General features: G+C 41.5%; 1 protein-coding gene across 3 annotated transcripts; it reads left to right on the forward strand.

The window, feature by feature from the left end:
- The first annotated feature begins 3,664 nt into the window (after positions 1-3,664).
- Positions 3,665-21,393, forward strand: WISP3 (WNT1 inducible signaling pathway protein 3). Of its 3 annotated transcripts, XM_011935025.1 has the most exons (6): positions 3,665-3,748; positions 3,922-3,992; positions 11,173-11,470; positions 14,975-15,217; positions 19,576-19,769; positions 21,046-21,393. In XM_011935025.1, exons 2-6 carry the CDS (start codon positions 3,945-3,947, stop codon positions 21,325-21,327), a joined length of 1,065 nt encoding a protein of 354 aa, XP_011790415.1. In that variant the 5' UTR covers positions 3,665-3,748; positions 3,922-3,944; the 3' UTR covers positions 21,328-21,393. The 3 variants fall into 3 exon arrangements, with proteins under 3 accessions (XP_011790415.1, XP_011790414.1, XP_011790416.1); XM_011935024.1 differs by lacking the exon at positions 3,665-3,748 and having other exon boundaries at positions 3,755-3,992; XM_011935026.1 differs by lacking the exons at positions 3,665-3,748; positions 3,922-3,992 and adding an exon at positions 10,205-10,267 and having other exon boundaries at positions 11,254-11,476; positions 14,984-15,217.
- Positions 21,394-23,033: the final 1,640 nt, after the last annotated feature.

Below are 23,033 nucleotides of genomic sequence, written 5' to 3' on the forward strand. Positions count from 1 at the left end.
AATCATCAAGTCCCTCTGAGCTTTAGCCACCTCCCTGGGGTGCTGCACGGAGAGGCCTGAATGCCCAGTCCTCACCCAACCCTCGGCTGCGCTCCTCTTCCTCCCGCTTGTCTCCCAGCATCACCTCTCACCAGTGAGAACAAGGCAGGATCTCAAAAGGCAAAATAAAGCATGCCAGCAGCCTCCACCCTGTGCTTAGAGGATGGATAGGCGGGAATCCTAGAGGGCCTCACTAACTTCTGGAAACCCAGGAGGGGAGCAGGCGGAAGAAAAATACAGAGAACTCAATGCAAATTAACATCTCAATAAATCATCCTGCTGCTGATCATGGAGTCATTTATAGGCCATGCAGAGAGCAGCAGAGCTTGGTAACGAAATTCTTGCAATCTTGGTTCTGCCTCTTGCTATCCATGTGAACTTGCCCCAGTTTCCTAGTAAGTAAACCAAAGATGGTAATCGTAGCACACAGACCCAGTGTTGCTGAAGGATCGGATTCGTTAATACATGTACAGCACTCAGTACAATACTGAGACACAGTGACACTCAGCCAATGTTAGCTCTTATTATTATTATACTTTTTTTTTCGAGACAGGGTTTCTCTCTGTTTCCCAGGCTGGAGTGCAGTGGTGTGATCATAGGTCGCTGCAGCCTCAACCTCCCAGGTTCAAGCAATCTTCCTGTCTCGGCTTCCCAAGGAGCTAGGACTACAGGTATGCACCACCACACCTGACTAATTGTTTTACCTTCTGTTTTATAAAGATGGGGTCTCACTATGTTGCTTGGGCTGTGTTATTGTTACTATATCTCTAGTTTCACAGGAGCAAATATTGACCCCCCTCATAGCACACATTCAATGCATTACTTCCACAAACGATATCTGTCTCTTTCCTCAAGGCTGGCAATACACCTTTCTCCACAACCAGTAAGATCAGAAGATAAGGGAAGAGGGGAGGAGGAAAGGAAGACTCATACTGTACTAAGCTTGCTGACCACAGGCATGAGCTCCGAACCCTGCCTGCCCGGATGGCTGGTACTCCCAGGAGAAGGGACTAGTCTAGCTGTGATGATGTTCCTAACGGAATGATTTTTGGGAATCTGATGGGAAGAGGAGTGGGATGTGCTCTGTGCGGGGGAGCTCACCACCATTAGAGGTGTGCATCTTGCCAGTGGAGGGAGTCCTGGACTGGGAGTCATCTCCCGACTCTTCATCTAGCTTCGTCTCTCGACTCCAAGTATCACTTCCTCAGATGTCCTCTCTGCCCCCAATCTAAATTAGCTCTCACCTGTCATTGTCTCTCATAGTCTCTTCTTTCTTCTTATTAGCCTTTATTCAACTTTCAATGACAGATATTTTGTGTGTTTATTTGTTCAGCATCTTCTCTCCCAGTAGATCATTTAGCTGTAGAGGGCAGAGATTAAGTGTGTTTTATTGACCAAGTATAATCGCTTAGCTTTCACTTTTTAATCTGTTAAATGAGGATGGTAATACTGCTTTTGCCCACCTCACTGAGCTGTGAAATTAAAAAACATAATATGCAGGAAACCTCTTTGTAAATCACAGAACATGGTGCACATTGAGTTGTGCTTAGCACCGTGTCTATTTTAGCATACATCACAAACGGAAACACTTGTGAAATGAGCTCCTAGACAGATTAGCACTCTGTTAAATGAGATAATAGGGAAACATGCTCAGAACAGGACACACACTGTGATAGCTTTTATTGTGTAAGGTCAAAAATAGCAGCCCTAACCTCTAAAAATACCTTATTCACGGAGTCCACCCACAGTTGGCTGGAAAGAGTTAAATAGGAGCTCCCACAGCCAAAGGTGTCTAAACACATGACAGAATGAGTAACCCAGCGCAGGTGTGTTCCAGAGCTGGGGGAGGTTTTGCAGGTTACTTTTCAAGTAAGATGTTCCTTTCCTACCAAGAGGCAAGGATGGTCAACATCTATCTTCCCCTGCTCCGCATCAGCGAGACTGCAGAGGGATGGAAGACAATTCCAGAAAAACGGCTGCTGCCGCCAGCATTTCACAGACAGCAAATGGGAGGAGGGTGACACTCCTTAAATCCAAACATGACGCAGATATGTGCATTACTCTACGTGGAACCGGGAGAGCTGGAGCTGGAGAGACACAGTTGATGAATACCCCAGTGTTGAGCTGTGACTCCTCTGCTTTCCATAGACCAACCAGAAACATGAAATTATCCATCCTGACGGCCGCTGTGGTGTGGGAATCACAGGCTGGGAACCAACAGATCAGTGGTGCTACCAGGAGATAAAATGAAAAAGATCAGACTGAACCAAAACAGACACATTTTCTTCACTACTCCATTCTCTGGTTTTGGCCTCTTTCTTAGGGAGGCAGGATAAGGCGTTGACACCCTAACTACAGTGGGTCTTCCTTGTTGTTCGATGTGCGTATACTTACAGTTTAACTGACTCCTTAGTAAGCTCTGTGTGATCTGCAGGTTTTAGGGTGTCTGTGGTTCTCCAGGGACACCAGATTCTCTGTGGCAGAGGACAACCTCGTTTTTCCCAGGCCCTCAGCTCAGACCTAAGTGAGGCTTGACGTTGTCTTTATACAGTAGAGACTGCCTTGAACAGAAACAAAGGTGAGCAATGTGTATAGAATAGGTAAGGCAGCAGGAAAAGGCAGGATAGGTAACTGATCAAAGGAAATAGAAATAGGCCTTGGGTTGGGGGCAGGCAGGTGGGACCCCTCAGGGACCTGAGAGGGACAAAGCGCCACGGTAGCGGCAAGTGAAGCTGGGACACAGACCCAGGCTGAGAACATGGAGAAGCAAAGGTCCCACGTGATGACACAGGAGGAGATGGGCTGGTGGCCACACGTTTCAGGCAGGTGAGTATGAAGAAAAGGAGTACAAACCTGTCAACATTTTATCTTTAATCTTGTTTTTTCTGAGACGAAGTCTTGCTCTTGTCCCCCAGGCTGGAGTGCAATGGTGCGATCTCCCCTCACTGCAACCTCTGCCTCCCAGGTTCAAGCAATTCTCCTGCCTCAGCCTCCCAAGTAACTTGGATGACAGGTACCCGCCACCACGCCCGGCTAATTTTTGTATCTTTTTTTTTTTTAGTAGAGATGGGATTTCACCATATTGGCCAGGCTTATTTTTAATCTTAATTCATTAAATGAATGATTGCTACCAGTGTAATTGTTTGATTTTAGGCCCAGAAAAGTGGAGGTTAACTTCATTGTCATCTGGCACGGAACTGTGGCCACAAAAAGAGGCGTCTCTCAGGCCAGGTACTGTGGGAGTCCGCCCCCTGCTCCGTCTATATTTTTTCCACTCAGAGTCCACCTGGCATGAGAAAGGTGTTGGGATAAAGGTGAGCCCAGGGCACTGTGGGTGCCTCCGAGAGAATCTGAGCTAGGGGAGTCAGGGTCCCTCGAGAGCCTGCCATTAATATGGAGGGGCAAAGCCAGGGCTAGGTTGTGATGGGTCCTGTGGGGGGGCCAGGCGTGCACTCTGTACCTGAGGATGAAGGGGGAGGAGGAGGCAGCCCAGAGAGGACCCGGAGCAGGGCAAACACAGATGGAGAAGCTGAGGGCAAGGAAGGGAATGACGTGGGACCCCACCCGTTGTTGGGGGCAGGTCACACAGTCACTTAGAGAACAGTCACTACTTACCCTGCCCTCGTGAGTCCCGGGAGGAAAGTGCTCGCCCGCTCCTGACCTGTGACACGCTCACAGCGAAGGCAGGTATTAGAAGAGTCCCATGAAAGTCAACAGGGTATTAAAACAGATGCTTAAAAATAAAAGTGCAGGCTGAGAGTTGGTACTGTGGGAGGTGGAGGGTGTGTGTTCTTGTGCAGAGGAGCTTGGGGTTTGCAGAGGAGACAGGGGAGCTTTGTGTACCCGGAGCAATGAACAAGCGGCGACTTCTCTACCCCTCAGGGTGGCTCCACGGTCCCAGCGACATGCGGGGGCTCCTCTTCTCCACTCTTCTGCTTGCTGGCCTGGCACAGGTAAGTCCTCTCCCCTGACCCTTTCCCTTCCGGAGACTACAGCCATCCTCAGTTCTTAAGGCCAAAACTAAACAAAACGAAGATGAGGAAGCGGGAGGATCAATGGCTTGAGCAACTACTTCATAAGAAATAGGAAGCCATTTTCCTTTCCAAATAAAGTTCTGTGTTAGTTCATGGGCTTCATGAAAGAAATGTCAAACATTTCTCCCTTTCAGGTAATGGCACTGAAGCCTCCTTTCGCTATGTTTGAACAGCCCCACGCTTTCCTATATATTTTTGTAGCGGAGTCTGAGGCACAGCCTGGCACAGTGTGGGAAACAGTGTCTCTCCATGCCAGCTCCAGGCGGAGGCTCAACTTTCCACTGCCGTCTGCAAAATGTGCAAAGAGCCCCTGGAAAAACGAATTTTGACAGTGGCTTTTTCCAGTTAAGCCTGTCCTTGTTTGAAAGCGGCACTTTGGAACAAACATTTACATTTTTAAAACATTGTCTTACTTTGTCTTTTCTCAGTCCATGTGTTTCTCACTTCCTGAAAGGGAAGCAGTCTATGGCGGCTTGGAAATATTTCAAGCAACAGACCAAAGGGAAGTTTAACTTACTATGAGCAATGCATTGCCTTAGTCTTTTTAAAGAAGAAGATGAAAACAAGGTGACTTAATTGTTGATTTATTTACACGGTAGACAGGGGACAGAGTTTTGAAATCTGGTGATTTAGAAAACACGGGCGTGTCTGTGAGTTAGTAGTTGATTGGGACCATAAGTAGTGGATATATCTTAGAAAACAAGGAATTGGAAGTTGTTATACCATATAGAGAGATATTTACGATTTCAAAAGAGTCATGCAAGAATGTCAGTGGTCTAGGTCATTGCTGCTGTTCTGTGGAGGAGCTCACTCCCCTGTCTGTGTCTCCAGTTCCACTGTTCTTGAGAAAAAGCCTGTCATTGTGGATTGAGAGCAGCTGCATGTTCTTAGACAGCAAGTATTCCAACACAGAGAGATGTGTATAAAATAAACAACAACAAACACAGAAAGGTGTTATACACAGAGAGGTAAGAATGGATTATTCTGTGCGTAACTTTGCTTTTATGAATTCATAAATTCAGAAAATATCTGATAATACCTAGCATTTACTGAATATCTGCTCTATGCCAAATACTGTGTTGGGTGCTTCATTTATTTATTTAGAGACAGAGCCTCGCTCTGTTGCCCAGGCTGGGGTGCAGTGGCGCAGTCTCGGCTCTACCTCCACCTCCTGGGTTCAAGTGATTCTTGTGCCTCAGCCTCCCGAGCAGCTGGGATTACAGGCGTGCACCACCACGCCTGGCTGATTTTTGTATTTTTAGTAGAGATAGGGTTTTGCCATGTTGGCCAAGCTGGTCTTGAACTCCTGACCTCAAGTGATCCGCCTGCCTCAGTCTCCCAAAATGTTGGGTTTACAGGTGTGAGCCACTGCGCCCGGCCCAAGGGTGCCGGGGGTTATATAATAATAAATCTTAATTATCAAAACAACTTTAAAGGTCGGCATTATTAATCCCATATTACAGAGGAGATCAAATGGTGGGAAGTTCTGTAAGATCACAGAGCTATCGCAAAGCTCAGATCTGTTGCCAAAATGCTTATTCTTTCTATCGCACCATTCTAGTGCCGCTTATTGTCTTGAAATTTTGCTGTCGAAAACAATCAAAATATGTCTGAGGAAAAGAGAAAAATATAAGATTCTTTATATTTACCCACATATTGACTATGTCCATGCCTCTTCATTTCTTCCTGTATTTCTAAGTTACTATCATAACAGAAGATCTGCAGACTGAAGATCCTCCTTTAGTATTTCTTGTGAGGCAGATCTGCTAGCAACAATTTCTCTTAGGTTGTGTTTACCCAGAAATGGTTTTTATTTCACCTTCATCTTTGAAAGATAGTTTCACTGGCTATATAATTCTGGGTTGACAGGATTCCCCCCGCCCCCACCTTTAACATTGTCTCTGGGCATCTTGTTCTTCTCTCTCTCTCCCTCTTCCTCCTTCTTTTGATGAGAAGTCAGATCTCAATTTTATTGTACTTTTGTATGTAATGCTTCCCCCTTTCCTCAGTCTACTATTATGATTTTCTTTCTTTATTTTGAGATGGACTCTCCCTCTGTTGCCCAGACTGGAGTGCAGTGGCGCGTCTCAGCTCACTGCAACCTCTGCCTCCTGGGTTCAAGCGATTCTCCTGTCTCAGCCTCCAGAGTTGCTGGGACTACAGGTGCACGCCGCCACACCTAGCTAAGTTTCCGTATTTTTAGTAGAGATGGAGTTTTGCCATGTTGGCCAGGCTGGTCTTGAACTCCTCACCTCAAGTGATCCACCTGCCTAAATCTCCCAAAGTGCTGGGATTACAGGTTATTTCAGCTTCATTTTTGAAAGATAGTTTCACTGGCCATATATTTCTGGCCAGTTGGATTTTCTTTTTCCTTTCAACATTGTCTTTGGGCATCTTCTTCCCCATCTCTTCCTCCTCCTCTGTCTTTTGATGAGAAGTCAGACCTCATATTTAATGTAATTCTATATGTAATGCTTTTCTCAGTCTACTGTTATGATTTTCTCTTTATCCTTGGATGTCAACAGTGTTACCTTTTGACCTCAGAGATGATCTGGAAATGCTTCAAAACTGGAGGGATAAAAAAGCATCCAGGGGGGGCAGTTTTGGGAGTGTGCCTTTCATTAGAAAGAACACGAGAAAAAGCAGGGAGGAGAAAACCAACCCAGGGAGTCCAGCAAATGGCAAGCCATGGAAGGAGAGTGTGTGAGAGCTAAAGCTCAAGAGGTAGGCAGGGGAGGGCTTTGGATACCTGGCCCGGAAGTTTAGGTTGCCCAGTATAGACTGTGGGGAACCCCTGATTGGGCTTTAAGGAGAGGAGTAATATAACCAGACATGCTCTTTAAAGAGATTCCTCCAGCGGCAATGTAGTAGATACACTTGAAAAGTCATTCTGGAGGGAGGAAGACCAGTCAGGAACTCGTGATGATAGTGCTTACTTAGTAGCAGTGAAATGGGGAAGAGCATCTGGTTCTGGGAAGACAAGGACAATAGAATACATAGGATAGGTCACTGAAAGGCCATAGGAGGTGAGAGAGAGGAAGACGACATAGATGAATCCAGATTCCTGACTCCAGACTTTGAAGAGTGAAAAATGATGACTTTTGGACTTGAGTATTTCCTGGAGGACATCTGGGTGGAGATGTCCAGGAGGGAGTTAGCTCATGGGTCTAGGGCTCAGTGGAGAAGTCCAGGTTGGAAATTTAGATTTCAAACTTGCATAGGATGAAAACTGAAAGCAAGGGGGTGGGTGAGGTTGCCAAGAGATAGTGTGTAATGTGAGGCAAGCAATACATTAAAGCTAAGAAACACCAATACGCCTAAATCTAAGTCAAATTCAGGGTAACAGGAGCCTGTGGAGGAGACTGAGAAAGTATGTTGAAAAGTAAGGGGTGTCCTGGGGGGACCAGATGTAATGAAATCCAAGGTAGAGGAGAGTCAAATGCCTTAGAGAGGTGGGGCAAGACGGGGGACTGAAGAGATTTCATGGACATGAGACCAGCAAAGAGGCCACGGAACCTGACATCCTGAATCACTGGTGGCTATAGCTGAACCTATGCAAAACTGAGTAGGCAAAATTTATTTATTTATTTATTTATTTTTGAGACGGAGTCTGGCTCTGTCGCCCAGGCTGGAGTGCAGTGGCCAGATCTCAGCTCACTGCAAGCTCCGCCTCCCCGGTTCATGCCATTCTCCTGCCTCAGCCTCCGGAGTAGCTGGGACTACAGGCGCCCGCCACCTCACCCGGCTAGTTTTTTGTACTTTTTTTTAGTAGAGACAGGGTTTCTCCGTGTTAGCCAGGATGGTCTCGATCTCCTGACCTCGTGATCCACCCATCTCGGCCTCCCAAAGTGCTGGGATTACAGGCTTGAGCCACCGCACCTGGCCTACAAAATTTTTTAAGTTTAAACGTTTTTTAGGATTCTAGCTTTACTATTTCTACTCCCTTCTCCACTTTGGTGTTTCCTTTTCCCCTGCTCCTTCTCCAGAAGCCCAGCAGTGTCCTATCCTCCCCATCAAAACCCATTCTCACGTTATGCATGCAGCTTTTGAATGGCAGCTGAAATGTTACTCTTTACTGGGGCATACGTGTTTTACCAGTGGTAGGAAAAAAGGCTGAGTGTTTAATACTAGGTGGAATTTCATACAGATACTTCTAAATGTAGAGTTTTTGAGGTGCAAATTGACTTAGATCTAGAAATCAATTCAACAGCCCCCAGTTCCACCAAATAAACATTAAGAGTTATTTACATAAGTGAATTGGCAGGCACTGTGCTAAGTGCTGGTGGTATACTCACAAACAAACCACAAGCACCTGAGGTTGGGTGACTTTATGGCTAGTGGAAGAGATAGGCACTTACATGGGTAATTTCAGTTCAAAATTGTGCAAGGCGGGGAAGTTACAGGAACCTTTCTGGAAAAGATGATACTGAAACAGAACCTTGAAGGATAACTAGATGAAGAAGGAACAGGGTCTGGGCAGAATGTTCCAGGCAGGAGGAACAGCATCATATATGCAGGGAACTGCAGCCACTTTAACTTTCTGGAACCTAATGCATACAAGAACTGCAAGACACGAGGAGGGCCCTGAATGCTGTGCGTAAGTGCTTTCACCTTTCCTGTAGGTCAGACACTTTCAGGTGTGAAGGATGAGGGAGAGGAATAAATCCAGATGGTTTTCAGCTTCCTGATTAGGGGCCCTGAGTGAATGGTGATGCCATTCACTAAAACGTGAACTGCTAGTTGAGAAGCAGTTTGTCAGGGGGAGGGTTGTTGTAGAACCTCAACGTTCATATGTCCAGTAGCAATGAATAAGTCGTAAGCCTAAGGGATGAGGTCTAGCCTGGAGAAGCGGATGCAGAGATTCGGTGATTTGCTCAGTATCAAAGCTGGGTTGCAGTAGGAGTTGGACTAGGAAAGGAAGGAGGGTAAGTATTGAGAGCTTAGGCTCTGGAACCTGCCTGATTTAAATCGCTCTTCTACCTCTTGATCTGTTACACAGGACAACTTAAATAATTTGAGTCTCAGGGTCCTCATTGATAAAATGGAGTATACAGTTTCCTATTGCTGCTGTAAGAAATCATCAAATTGAGCGGCTTAAAGCAACAAGATTATTTACAGTTCTGGACATCTGGTGTCCAAAAGTGGGTCTTACAGGGCTAAAATCAAGTGTCGGCAGGACTGCCGCCCTTCCGGAGGCGGCAGGGGAGAATCCATTCTTTGTCTGTTCTGGCTTTTAAAGGCTGTCTGACTTCCTAGGACCATGACCGCTTTCAGCAACAGTATCGCTTCTACCTCTGCTTCTGCCATTGCATCTTCTCTGATATGCCTGCCTCCTTCCCCGGTGAACCCAATGTACTTGTGATTACCTTGAGCCCACTTGGATAATCGAGAGTGATAACCTCAAGATTCTTAAGTTGATCACATATGCAAACTCCCCTTCATTGTTTTAGGTAACATATATGCACAGGCTGCAGGGATTAGGACATGGACATCTTTGAGGGGACCGTTATCTGCCTATCGCATGGTATAATCACCACTGCACACTGTTGCTATGAAGGTTGATTGAAATAACCACTCAAAGTGATTTATGAAGATTGCAGTCGTCAAGACAGACATTAGGCAAAGACCTTGTTTTCAAGATGCTTACATTCTTGGTGCAGGTATCAGAAAGTAAACAACTGAAATGTGTAGGTAGTAAGAAAGGTGGTAAACTCTATGGTAAAAGGACTGGGATAGGGTGCCCTTTCACAAAGAGTGGTCAAAGAGGGCCTCACTGAGAAATTTGAGCACAGACCTGAAGACAATAAAAGAGTGAACTGTGGCCGGGCGCGGTGGCTCAAGCCTGTAATCCCGGCACTTTGGGAGGCCGAGACGGGCGGATCACGAGGTCAGGAGATCAAGACCATCCTGGCTAACATGGTGAAACCCCTGTCTCTACTAAAAAAAAACACACAAAAAACTAGCTGGGCGGGCACCCTATCCCAGTGGGAGGCTGAGGCAGGAGAATGGCGTAAACCCGGGAGCCGGAGTTTGCAGTGAGCTGAGATCCGGCCACTGCACTCCAGCCTGGGTGACAGAGCGAGACTCCATCTCAAAAAAAAAAAAGAAAAGAAAAAAAAAAAGAGTGAACCATGAAGATATCTAGGGGCAGAGTGTGCTTGGAGTCAGAGAACAAGGACGCTCGTGTGGTTGGTGTAGGGGCACCAAAGTGGTGAGTGGCAGTGGGCAAAGTAATATGGGGAGGGGGACCACATGATGCAGGGCCATGGCAGCACTTTGAATTTTACATTGAAATGGGAGGCCATGAGGAATTCACTCCATATGAGCAAAGAGTGATATGAACTGGCTTATTTTAAAAGAACCATTCTGGATGTCAAGTGAACAAAGGAGCAAGCAAGGTGAACCTTCAGGAGGCTATTGTAATCATCTAAGTGAATAAGGGTGACTTGGATTACGATGGTAACAGAGAGGGCATCAATAAATGATTAGTGTGGGTATTTTTAAAGGTGTAATAAACAGGATTTATTGATGGAATTAGATGTAAAATGTGAAAGAGAAGAGTCAAGCATGATCTAATATCAAGGTATTTTGGAAATATATTGGCATTTGCTCAAATGGGGAAGTGTGTGGAAGAACAGATTTAGGGGGAAGCTTGGGGGCTTGTTTTTGGTCATATTAAATTTGCTATGCCTATTAAACATCGAAGTGGAGATGTTAAGTAGGCAGTTTGAGTTCAGAAGAGGGGTATGAGTTGGAGATAAGAGATATTAGTGAGGGAAGATACTTTAGAGGCCTTATCCATGGGGCTCTGAGGTTTATAGATTAAGAGGATGAGAAGAAACTGGCAAACAAGAGTGAGAAGGAGCAGTCAATGAGAAAGGAGGAATAAGAGTGGAATAAGTGGAATAAGAGCCTCCAAGAGTCTGGAAGGCTGAGTGAAGAATAGTTTAAGGAGAGTAATTTTGTCAAATGCCGACAGGTGTTATAATGATTATAACTCACCACACTGTATACTACCTGTTTGTGGGAAATCTTCTATTCCTATTATACTATTACATAGAGAAGCTATTTCTAACATCACCTTTATTATCAAATGAAGTTCTACTGCAGGGCACAAGGCACTGGACCGTTAGATACAACCCCCGAAGGAAGGCCTGGAGAAGTGTCAGATGCACATCAGCGTAAACAGTTTTGTCACTGGCCCTGCAAATGCCCTCATCAGAAGCCCCATTGCCCTCCTGGAGTGAGCCTGGTGAGAGACGGCTGTGGATGCTGTAAAATCTGTGCCAAGCAACCAGGGGAAATCTGCAATGAAGCTGACCTCTGTGACCCACACAAAGGGCTGTATTGTGACTACTCAGTAGACAAGCCTAGGTACGAGACTGGAGCGTGTGCATGTAAGTGTCTCCTTCTGGACCTGCTGGAAAAGATTGAGTCTAGACAGATTTCTTTCCTGCAATTATTAGCTTCGAGTGATCAGCTTAGTTTGGCTAAATATGAGATGGGTTTCGTTTTCATGCACCAGTGGGACTGGCTCCATTGTATTGGATACTACGTGAAATTAGCAGATGCTTACACACATTCAGAAACCCATTATTTTCATTGCATTGAGGTGATCTTGCAGTTCTTCTCAGGTAATTGCTTTTAATGATAGAAAATAAAAGGAATTATCTAGAGTCTGACTTCTTAAAGTGCTACAAAATGACAGCTTTTGTAAATACTGTCAAAAACAATCCAACTTCAGCCTTTTCTGTAACAAAAAATAATCTGCTTAAAAATATTAGAATGTATACCCAGTATTCAGAGATACAACTTTAACCTCAGCTTTGCCAACTAATGATTGAGTTGCTGTGCTTTTTACTTCAGCAGATTTGTAAAAAAAAAAAAAAAGGTGAGGTCACCCCAAACCACAATCTGACCCTCAGCCTTGTGTGACTAGGCTCTGGAGACTGATTCAGATCATCTAAACATTGACACTATTTCAGGATGCCAAATTATTTAGGATAAAAAAATAAAATTTCTAAGGAAAGAGAAACACTCATGTCACCTGGGCAGTTTAGTCCGTCTGCAGAAAAGTCTAAGCAGGAAGGCAAATTACGATCAGAAGTTTGGTTATGAGCCACAGAATGAGAGCCTATCTTTGGAGTCACGCTGAATGTGTAGCGTGCTCAAGCTTGATAGCCTGATGCCCCTGCCAGCACTGTATTGTATGGTTAAAAATGTGGGATCTAGGTTCAAGTCCTGACTGCTCTGCTAACTGAATACACTTGATCAAGTTGTTTATTCTCTCTGTGCCTCAGTTACATAATATGTACTTCCTAGCTTATAGAGTTGCTGGGAGGATCAAATAAAATAATGACATAAAACACCTAGCACAATATCTGGTATTCAGTGGGCTCTCAAAAATGTTATTTATTGGAATCCTATAAGGAAAACATGACCTATCAAACAATGTGGCATTCAGGACACCCATTTTTCCCAAGCTGGGCAGGTTATTTCATTAACCCGACAAACGCGTAGTGACCATCCACTACACAGCCAAGCACTGTGGTCAGCAACTGAGGACATGACAGAGAAAACAAGAGATACAGGCCTTGGCCTCAGATAATCAAATATTAAGGGGTCAGACCTTTCCATAAGTAATTTCACACAAAATGTGATGAGACTTTTAACAGAGCATAACCACGAGGATAGGAATGGGGATAATCTATAACTAGGGCCCCAAACTATGACCTGAGAGTCAAATCTAGCCAACAGCCTGTTTTTGTAAATAATGCTTTATTGGAACATGGCACATTAACGTAGAGTCTACAGCTGCTTTTCAATGACAGAGTCAGTAGTTTTCATCAAACACTCTGGCTTGCAAAGGCTAAGATAGTTTCTATTTGGCTCTTTGCAGAAAATTTGATGATCCCTGATCAAGAGCAACGTTTTAAAAACTTTTTGATCTGAGGACCCCTTTATAGTCTTAGAAATGACCCCTTTATAGTCTAAAAATTACCCGTTTATACTCTAAGAATTTAATGAGGACCTAAAGAGCTTTTATGTGGGTTTTATCCATTGATATTTGATGGATTAGAAATTTAGAAATATTTATTAATTCATTTAAAAAGAATAAACCCATTGCTAATTAATAAGAATAATGTTTTTATGAAAAAACATATAACTTATTTTCCAAAGAAAAATTTAGTAAAAGAGTGTCATTGTTTTACATGTTTTGAAAATCTCTCTCGTGTCTAGCTCAATAGAAGATAGCTAGAGTCACACATCTGCTGCTTCTTTCAATCTGTTACTATGTGTTTTTCTGGTTGAAATATGTGAAGAAAATCTGGCATTACACAGATATGTAATTTGAAAAGGGAGGAATATTTTAACAGGCTTTTCAGATAATTGTGAATATACTTTTATGTTTATTGATATTATGTTAAAACTTGACAAGTGATAGTGTCTTAAAAATTGGCTGCATCATGGAATCTGAAACCACATCAATGAACTTTCAACTCTGTGACGTTAAAATGCATCAGTCTATCCAAGACCCATTTGGAATAGATCTTTTACTCATGCATAATTTTGCCATTCTATGCATTGTTCATTTGGAAAATATGTTTACTGTGTTGTAGAGATGTTCACAATATTGACACACTTAATTATGTAACGTCTAAAAAAATCACATTAATGTCATCCTCACCAGAAAAGTCTACATATTGGATAAATATAAAGATTTCAGTGATGGATACAAGTTTTCCAAAATTTGAATTTTTCCTTGAAATCTTGAATTCTCGCATTGACAAAAAATGCTGTCACAGTTGTTTTCCTTGAAGTGACAGGCTCAGTTTGCTCATTTTCAAAAAAAAGTTTCCAAAATACACAAGTCTGAATAACTAGTTTATCATCAGTCATTTCTTCAAGTAAAATTCCCACTAAAAAAAGTGGTTAGCTCAGCTCACAACTTTACCAATGACGTGGTTCCTTAAGTTTCCCTGAGACAGTCATTTGCTGAAGTTTCAAGACAGCTATTCACTGGAATATTCTATGTATATTTCCTATTTTGTTACATAGAATATTAAAGAGACCAGTGCTTGATGATTAAGATTTAATAAAATTAATACTTTTTACTGTGCCATCAAAGATATTCTTAGGTAAAACTCCTCCCTCTTTTAAAGTATAAGTACCTGGCAAGGAAAAATACAAGATTACTTCTACAGTTTGATTCATGCCAAGGCACCAGCAGTTCAGTTTTAGCCACAGTTGCTTTTGTACACCAGTGCAAATACTAACACAGTGAAAAAGGCCAGCCACATCTTAGTATTTGGAAAAGAGTTTTGACCTTGCAGATCCCCTAAAAGTGTGTGTCTCAGGTACTGCCAAGGGATTAGAGGACCGCACTTGGGGAAGAGCCTATCCAGAAGGTCAAGAATTCCCCTCAGAGGAAGTGAAACTCTCCTACAATCTCTTAACAAAACCCATCAGTACCTTGCAGTTCTGTAGTTAACTAAAGTACAGTTTCTTCAGACATTCACTTATCCTGTCTTCCTAAGAATATATCCTAGCGTATTGTTGGATGTCTGGGAAAACCTGTCTCATGAGGCATCAACCTATCTCAGATTTATTATCAACTGCTATTCTTACGGTGATTTTATAGGATCTTTACTTGGTCTTAATTCTGGAAGTGATCATGTGGGGTGTATAGCCTACAATATAATGAAAATGCCTCACTTTAGAAACCTTTCTACAGATGTCCCATGAAGGAGGTTCCAAATGGAACCTAAGAAGTTGAGAGCTATACTTCATCCAGGAAGTATGAAGCTATACTTCATCCATTTCTTCTTAGGTTTATAATTGGAGGTCTACACTGTCACAGTTATGGCTTCTTTGGCAGTTTTGCTCTTTTCTCTTTTCAGACCTTGTAGCTGTTGGATGCGAGTTCAACCAGGTACATTATCATAATGGCCAAGTGTTTCAGCCCAACCCCTTATTTAGCTGCCTCTGTGTGAGTGGCGCCATTGGATGCACGCCTCTGTTCATACCAAAGCTGGCCGACAGTCACTGCTCTGGAGCTAAAGGTGGAAAGAAGTCTGATCAGTCAAACTGTGGCCTGGAACCATTACTACAGCAGCTTTCAACAAGCTACAAAACAATGCCAGGTGCTCATAAGTAGAGCTATTTTTCATGTATGACCTTGGTGGTATTCCTTCATGTTTCTTTTATGTACCGTAAGTACTCAGTAAGTACTTACTGATTGGTGGTCAGAGTAAGATATAGTTTGAGTGTACCTTTTTTTTTTTTTTTTTTTTTTTGAGACGGAGTTTCGCTCTGTCGCCCAGGCTGGAGTGCTGTGGCCAGATCTCAGCTGACTGCAAGCTCCGCCTCCCGGGTTTACGCCATTCTCCTGCCTCAGCCTCCCGAGTAGCTGGGACTACAGGCGCCTGCCACCTCGCCCGGCTAGTTTTTTGTATTTTTTAGTAGAGACGGGGTTTCACTGTGTTAGCCAGGATGGTCTCGATCTCCTGACCTCGTGATCCGCCTGTCTCGGCCTCCCAAAGTGCTGGGATTACAGGCTTGAGCCACCACACCCGGCCTATTTTACTCAATCTTTGCCTCAGACAGGGATAAACGTCTGAAAAGGAAATGTTATAATGTTTTAGAATTTTCTGGTGCAACATTTAAAAACATTTTAAAAAGATCTACTAGGTCAGGAAGCTCTTCTAAAATCTTGCACCTCTGCTTATTCCCAAACTCTTCTCAGGAAAATTGACCAAATATTGTTCATATGTACCCTGGAATAACTTATTTGTATTGTTCTATTATGGGCAAGTTTGACCATCCACTTCCCCAAATTTTAAAAGGCAACATTTCTATGTGATACAGGCAGAAATGAGAGGCTACTGCTGAAAAATAAAAACTGACACATATTTTGAACTTGTAAATATTATTTATAAAAATAGAAATCTCATAGGAAGTCCGTTCATTCACTCTGAAATTGAAGTTCAATGGCTAATCTCTCTCTGTAAACACACACACACACACACACACACACACACACACACACACAGAGGCATTTTTAAGTAGGTTACCCATGTATCTATGTACTCAGAAAACTGAAGTATGATTCTTCATTACTCATCTTGTATACCTGACCATTTGCAAACAGCTTAAGTATGTTCGTAAACCTCGTATCCTGGTCTGCTCTAAGTTAGCATTTTATTTAAGCATCAGCATATTTTGGGAACAGGAGTTTCAAAACCACCAGCCAATAAAGTATAGAAGAGGAAGGACTCGGAAGGGGTAACATCGAAGTCTGGTTCTTGTTCACATCTCTGTGTTCTCATCCGGAAATCAAGAACGGCTTTTTCTTCAAGTTTAGAGCTTAGTGAGAGGTGCCATGGAAATGCAGAATACTTGTATATGTTGACAACTCATAAGTTCACTTTTATTAAGTGGATATTTAATAAAGGCAACCATAAGCAGAGAAATGAGTTTTAGATATTTAAAAACTAACTCTATAAAAGGAACTCCAGTTTTGTCAGTTAATTAGAAAAAAAATTTACCAGGTTGTGGTGAATTTGCATTTACTAGACATGTTCAGTTGACAGCATGACACTGTTAATGCTCTAAAACCTCTGAAATTATAAGCCCTATCCTTATTATTTTTTTTCAAAATGTACAGAACAGTTAGTTTTCTTTTTTTTTTTACTTTCCAACTCATTTTATTTATTTATTTATTATTATTTTTTATTATTATACTTTAAGTTCTAGGGTACATGTGCATAACGTGCAGGTTTGTTACATATGCATACTTGTGCCATGTTGGTGTGCTGCACCCATCAACTCGTCAGCACCCATCAATTCGTCATTTATATCAGGTATAACTCCCAATGTAATCCCTCCCCTCTCCCCCCCCCATGATAGGCCCCGATGTGTGATGTTCCCCTTTCCGAGTCCAAGTGATGTCCTTGTTCAGTTCCCACCTATGAGTGAGAACATGCGGTGTTTGGTTTTCTGTTCTTGTGATAGTTTGCTAAGAATGATGGTTTCCAGCTGCATCCATGTCCCTACAAATGACGCAAACTCATCCTTTTTTATGGCTGCATAATATTCCATGGTGTATATGTGCCACATTTTCTTAATCCAGTCTGTCACAGATGGACATTTGGGTTGATTCCAAGACTTTGCTATTGTGAATAGTGCCGCAGTAAACATACGTTTGCATGTGTCTTTGTAGCAGCATGATTTATAATCCTTTGGGTATATACCCAGTAGTGGTATGGCTGGGTCATATGGTACATCTAGATCTAGATCCTGGAGGAATCGCCATACTGTTTTCCATAATGGTTGAACTAGTTTACAATCCCACCAACAGTGTAAAAGTGTTCCTATTTCTCCACATCCTCTCCAGCACCTGTTGTTTCCTGACTTTTTAATGATTGCCATTCTAACTGGTGTGAGATGGTATCTCATTGTGGTTTTGATTTGCATTTCTCTGATGGCCAGTGATGATGAGCATTTTTTCATGTGTCTGTTGGCTGTATGCATGTCTTCTTTTGAGAAATGTCTGTTCATATCCTTTGCCCACTTTTTGATGGGGTTGTTTGTTTTTTAATCCAGAGCAGTTAGTTTTCTGCATTGGATTTTAGTGATTCAATATAAGGCTCTTAGAACCCATGCATAAACTTCCCTGGAAAGACTACCTTAGAGCAGTTTTCCACGAGTAAAGCCCTTTGGATCAAGTTCAGGTTGGTCTCATTTTAGAAGTTAGAGCAGTTCAGTGGATTCACTTTGACCTTGGTTGGGAAAGGCATCAGATAGTCAGTCTTGGTAGTTAGTGCCTTGTCAGGTAACACGAGAACATCTCCTGAAGTGTTCTCCAGTATTTGCGATTTAGAGCTAGATGTGTTTCAAATGAAGTATATGTTCAGTCTAATGTCTCTTCTTTGCTTAACTGTGAAATTGTATTTATGGCCCACACAGGAATTTGGCTTTTAAAATTAACCATAATGACAAAAACACATACTTTTAAGATATATTTGTGACAGTAATTTATAGTCTATGGTTGGAATCTAGCTTTTGCTAGGTCAGTATGAAGCATGCAATGACATAATGCCCTCATGCTTTTTTCAGTGCTCACCAAACACTAAGCTTTGTTTAAAAAATCTCTTCTAGTTTTCTTGCTTTTTAATGAATGGTAAATTCCTGAACTACAGCTCTTGGTTTAACAAGTAGGATTACTGGTAACACGGTAATCTAACCTGCGTTTATTTATTGCAGATGTGTGCCAAGCTTCTAATCTGCTTCCTGCATTGAGGTCTTTAAACTGTTGTCTACCTTCCAGGTATCTTCACGTTTCTGCTTCCTCTCCTCAGTTCTATGTGCAATTGCAAGAGACTTTACTGTAATAACACTGAAAGCAGTGTCCTAGTATCAATTAAAATAGAGCACATACTTTAAAGAGACTATTTCTTATGAAGAAGGCTTTTTTTTTTTTTTCCCCTGGGTCTTTTTCAAGTTTTAAATTGATTTTTTTAAAGTAATATAGCCAGAATTTTGCTGTGCAGACTCAAATCACAACCATACTCCCAAAGCATTCATTTCAAGATGAGATAGTAAGTCAATATGTAGTTTGCTTAAAATGAGCCAAGGGCTTGATTCATTCATAACAAGAAGCTCCCAGTGACCTTACCTGGAAATGGGAGCATTATTATACCCTCTTATATTCTCTCTTCCTCTTCTATTTCCCCTCAGCAGCAGACATTGGAGGGGCTCTATCTACTCACTCACTGACCCATCTATTGATCCATCCATTCTCTGTTTTTTCATAAGTAATTTGAAATCCTACCCAATTGGAGTGTGCTTTGGGCCCTAGAACATAGGGAGTGTGACAATTAAGTTGAATGAATGAAATTATACACTTGCAATGACTTTGTATATAAACTATTAGTTTAGTTCAGTATAGCATTAGTTAATTAGACAGTTTTCTAAAAGGCTAGATTAAAACAAATGGAAGAAATCTGGTCTCACTGATAGTCTCATTCTCAAATATAATTTTTGCATTTTAGATTTTAACATATTATGAAAGTTAACATTAAGATCACACTGTTCTGATCAGTATCTCAAATTCTCTAATTTTTGTTTCAACGTCTGTTAGAAATGAGCAGGCAAGAACCAGGGAAAGGACAGCTCCACAGGAACACAAGCTTAGGCTTAGGATTCACAGGACAGGCGAAGCCGAAAAATGCAAATGAGTAAATCTGCTCAGGTTTTCAAAGATAAAGTATTTTTATTCCTCCTAAGAGGTTGGACTGTAATACTTGATTGAAAGTTAATTCTGGGGTTGGGAAAGAGGGAGATAGAATGATAAATTAGACCATCAGCTTCTTTTATTCTGAGTTATATTATATAAAAATATTCAGATTCCTTAAACATTAGCTTAAACATGATTAAAAATTATCTATTTACACAAGTACATTTATATGTATACATATGTACTTCTCTCCCTTTGTTTTAGCTTATAGAAATCTCCCACTTATTTGGAAAAAAAAATGTCTTGTGCAAGCAACAAAGTGGACTCCCTGCTCCAGAACATGTGGGATGGGAATATCTAATAGGGTGACCAATGAAAACAGCAACTGTGAAATGAGAAAGGAGAAAAGACTGTGCTACATTCAGCCTTGTGACAGCAATATATTAAAGACAATAAAGGTAACGTTTAAATATATTTAACTTAATTCAACATTAAGAGATTCCTGAAAAGTAAGCATGTGTGTGTTTTGGAGGGAGGGATGGTGTTTAGTTCTTAGAAAAATAAAACCATCTCATTATAATGCTTAAAGTCAAACTATTTCAGAGGAAAACAGGTAATAACTGCACGTTGTGGGGAAAATTTGACCAACCACAGCAGATTCTAACTTCTTTTTTCTATGTTAATGAATAAAAGCTTTTGGTTGCTACACTATAATTATGAAAACAGATATTATGAACATCAGAGTAGAGAAGTCGTGATCTTAGTTATATATCACTAACTTGGAAGGAAGCCACACCATTTCCAAAATGCTCTATGCTCACATAGTAAACTTGCTAAAACACTACAATAAAATATTTACCCTAAGATTGTTTGGTTTAACTAGAGCTGGTCCTACTTCTTGAACGAGGCAGGAAGTCTGTCTCAAAAAGGGTAATTTTTAGAAATGCTACACAATCCTTCTTACCCCAAAGTTATTCTCTATCATATTAGCAAGCTGACAACTCCGTTTTTTTTTTTTTTTTTGAGACGGAGTCTTGCTCTGTTGCCCAGGCTGGAGTGCAGTGGCGTGATCTCAGCTCACAGTAAGCTCCGTCTCCTGGGTTCACGCTATTCTCCTGCCTCAGCCTCCCGAGTAGCTGGGACTACAGGCACCTGCCACCTCGCCCGGCTAATATTTTGTATTTTTAGTAGAGACAGGGTTTCACCATGTTAGTCAGGATGGTCTCAATCTTCTGACCTCGTGATCTGCCTGCCTCGGCCTCCCAAAGTGCTGGGATTACAGGCGTGAGCCACCGCGTCCGGCTGACAATTCAGTTTTAAAGAAAGATTAGGATAAGTATTCATCTACCCATCCACTGAAAACTGTCTGGGCTGTGTTATGGACTTTGCTAAGTCTTAGATAAATATTTAATAAGACATGGCCCTTGATATTAAACAAAACAGAAATTTCTATTTATTGTAAAATTGAGTAAAGAACAGATAGCAAAAAACATTGAGGAACAGGTGCTATAATATGATGGAGGAAGAATAGAGAGGACAGTAAGAATAGAGAGGACAGACCTCTGATGAGAAGGGGATCTTAAGGGTAGAGAAGAGAGTGCTGGAAATCACTACATAACAACTGTTATTAATGCCTCCAAATAATTGTTTGTACTATAAAATATTCTACATGTTATTTTTCTAAACTATCGTAATCAAATTTAAAGAATGACTTCATTTTATGTATCTTTTCAGATCCCCAAAGGAAAAACATGCCAACCTACTTTCCAACTCTCCAAAGCTGAAAAATTTGTCTTTTCTGGATGCTCAAGTACTCAGAGTTACAAACCCACTTTTTGTGGAATATGCTTGGATGAGAGATGCTGTATCCCTAATAAGTCTAAAATGATTACTATTCAATTCGATTGCCCAAATGAGGGGTCATTTAAATGGAAGATGCTGTGGATTACATCTTGTGTATGTCAGAGAAACTGCAGAGAACCTGGAGATATATTTTCTGAGCTCAAGATTCTGTAAAACAAAGCAAATGGGCGAAAAGTTAGTCAACTCTGTCATGTAATAAAAACATTAGTGAGTATAAAATGGTGGCAAATCTGCTTTGTTTAAAACAGTATGAATGCCTGTTCTTAGATCACTACATTTAAGGCATTAGAAGCTTTTAAAAAAAGATATCCTAAAAATATATATAAAATTTGAAAAACTTAAAAATTGAACTCATTTCTAAAATATATCCTATAATTATATAATATGCAGACATTTGATACCATCTAAGCATTTTGTATATGAAAAAATATGCAATTTACAATAAAATATTTTACAAAATAATCTGGAATACTTGCTAAAGATGTATAAAAAGCATACTAAATTTTACTCTGGGCACAGTGGCTCATGCCTGTAATCCCAGCACTTCGGGAGGCCGAGGTGGACAGATCATCTGAGGTCAGGAGTTTGAGACCAGCCTGGCCAACATGGTAAAACCCTGTCTGTAATTAAAAAATTCAAAAATTAGCCGAGTGTGGTGGCGTGTGCCTGTAATCCCAGCTACTGGGGAGGCTGAGGCAGAAGAATTGCTTGAACCCAGGTGGTGGAGGTTGCAGTGAGCTGAGATTGCACCACTGCACTGGCACAGAGGAGCGAGACTCCTTTGGGGAGGAAAAAAGTATACTAAATTTAAAAAATTTAATCTAGATTTGACAATGTAGCCTGGGTGCCCATTAGTTGATAAATCATTATAGGGCAAGTGAAATTCTAGATTAATTCTTGAACAGTAATAAGATTAAGCTGTAAATATATTTAGACTTTTCGTTGCCTGATCTTTAACATCAGTTTCTTTTGGAAAGGAGAAAATGCAACTTTTCTGGCCACAGTTAACAACTGCAATCTAAAATTTTTTATATCAAATATTATAAATAATTAAATTTCCAAGACAAAGACCAAGAACCGTATCATTACGTTGCAAAGGAAAGAAATATAAATAATAAAACTTAAAATTAACCTGTGGATCTGAAATATAAGTTGCTATTAAAAATAAATTAATGTTAAGGCTAGAACTGAAGATTATAGTAACTGGAACAATTACAGCCATTTATTGCAAAGTTTGGAAGATATCAAGCTTAGTAACATTCTGTTCATTTGTATAAATGACATGCAGAACAATAACAAGTAGCCCTGTTGAAAAATGTGGACATTTATTATAAAATCAATTGGTTTGATAAGAAAGCAATTATTTAAAAAGTTTAATACAAATACATGTTAAGTGTACAAATTAGGATTCTTTTGAGCAAACAAACTGTTATCTAAAGAAGAAGCAAAACCTCCTTAACAGTTGTAATAAAACCTATGCCCGAAAATTTAGTGGCTATTACATGGAAATATTTATACTGTGTTCTTCTACTCCCAATAACTACGTTTAAAGAATCAGGATGGCCGGGCGCGGTGGCTCATGCCTGTAATCCCAGCACTTTGGGAGGCCGAGGTGGGCGGATCACAAGGTCAGGAGATCGAGACCATGGTGAAACCCCGTCTCTACTAAAAATACAAAAAATTGGCTGGGCGCAGTAGTTGGTGCCTGTAGTCCCAGCTACTCAGGAGGCTGAGGCAGGAGAATGGCGTGAACCCGGGAGGCGGAGCTTGCAGTGAGCCGAGATTGCGCCACTGTACTCCAGCCTGGGGGACACAATGAGTCTCCGTCTCAACAAAAAAAAAAAGGATCAGGATAACTT

The sequence above is a fragment of the Colobus angolensis genome, unplaced genomic scaffold (genome assembly GCF_000951035.1).
Source record: "Colobus angolensis palliatus isolate OR3802 unplaced genomic scaffold, Cang.pa_1.0 Scaffold14, whole genome shotgun sequence".
Taxonomy (NCBI): domain Eukaryota; kingdom Metazoa; phylum Chordata; class Mammalia; order Primates; family Cercopithecidae; genus Colobus; species Colobus angolensis.

What these genes read in the sequence shown, in the direction of transcription:
- WISP3 (XM_011935024.1), top strand. Translation starts at nt 3,891, where the DNA reads ATGAACAAGCGGCGACTTCTCTACCCCTCAGGGTGGCTCCACGGTCCC. An exon ending in AAGCTACAAAACAATGCCAG is followed by an intron (nt 15,218 to 19,575) that starts GTGCTCATAAGT and finishes CCTTTGTTTTAG; the next exon opens with CTTATAGAAATCTCCCACTT. An exon ending in ATATATTAAAGACAATAAAG is followed by an intron (nt 19,770 to 21,045) that starts GTAACGTTTAAA and finishes GTATCTTTTCAG; the next exon opens with ATCCCCAAAGGAAAAACATG.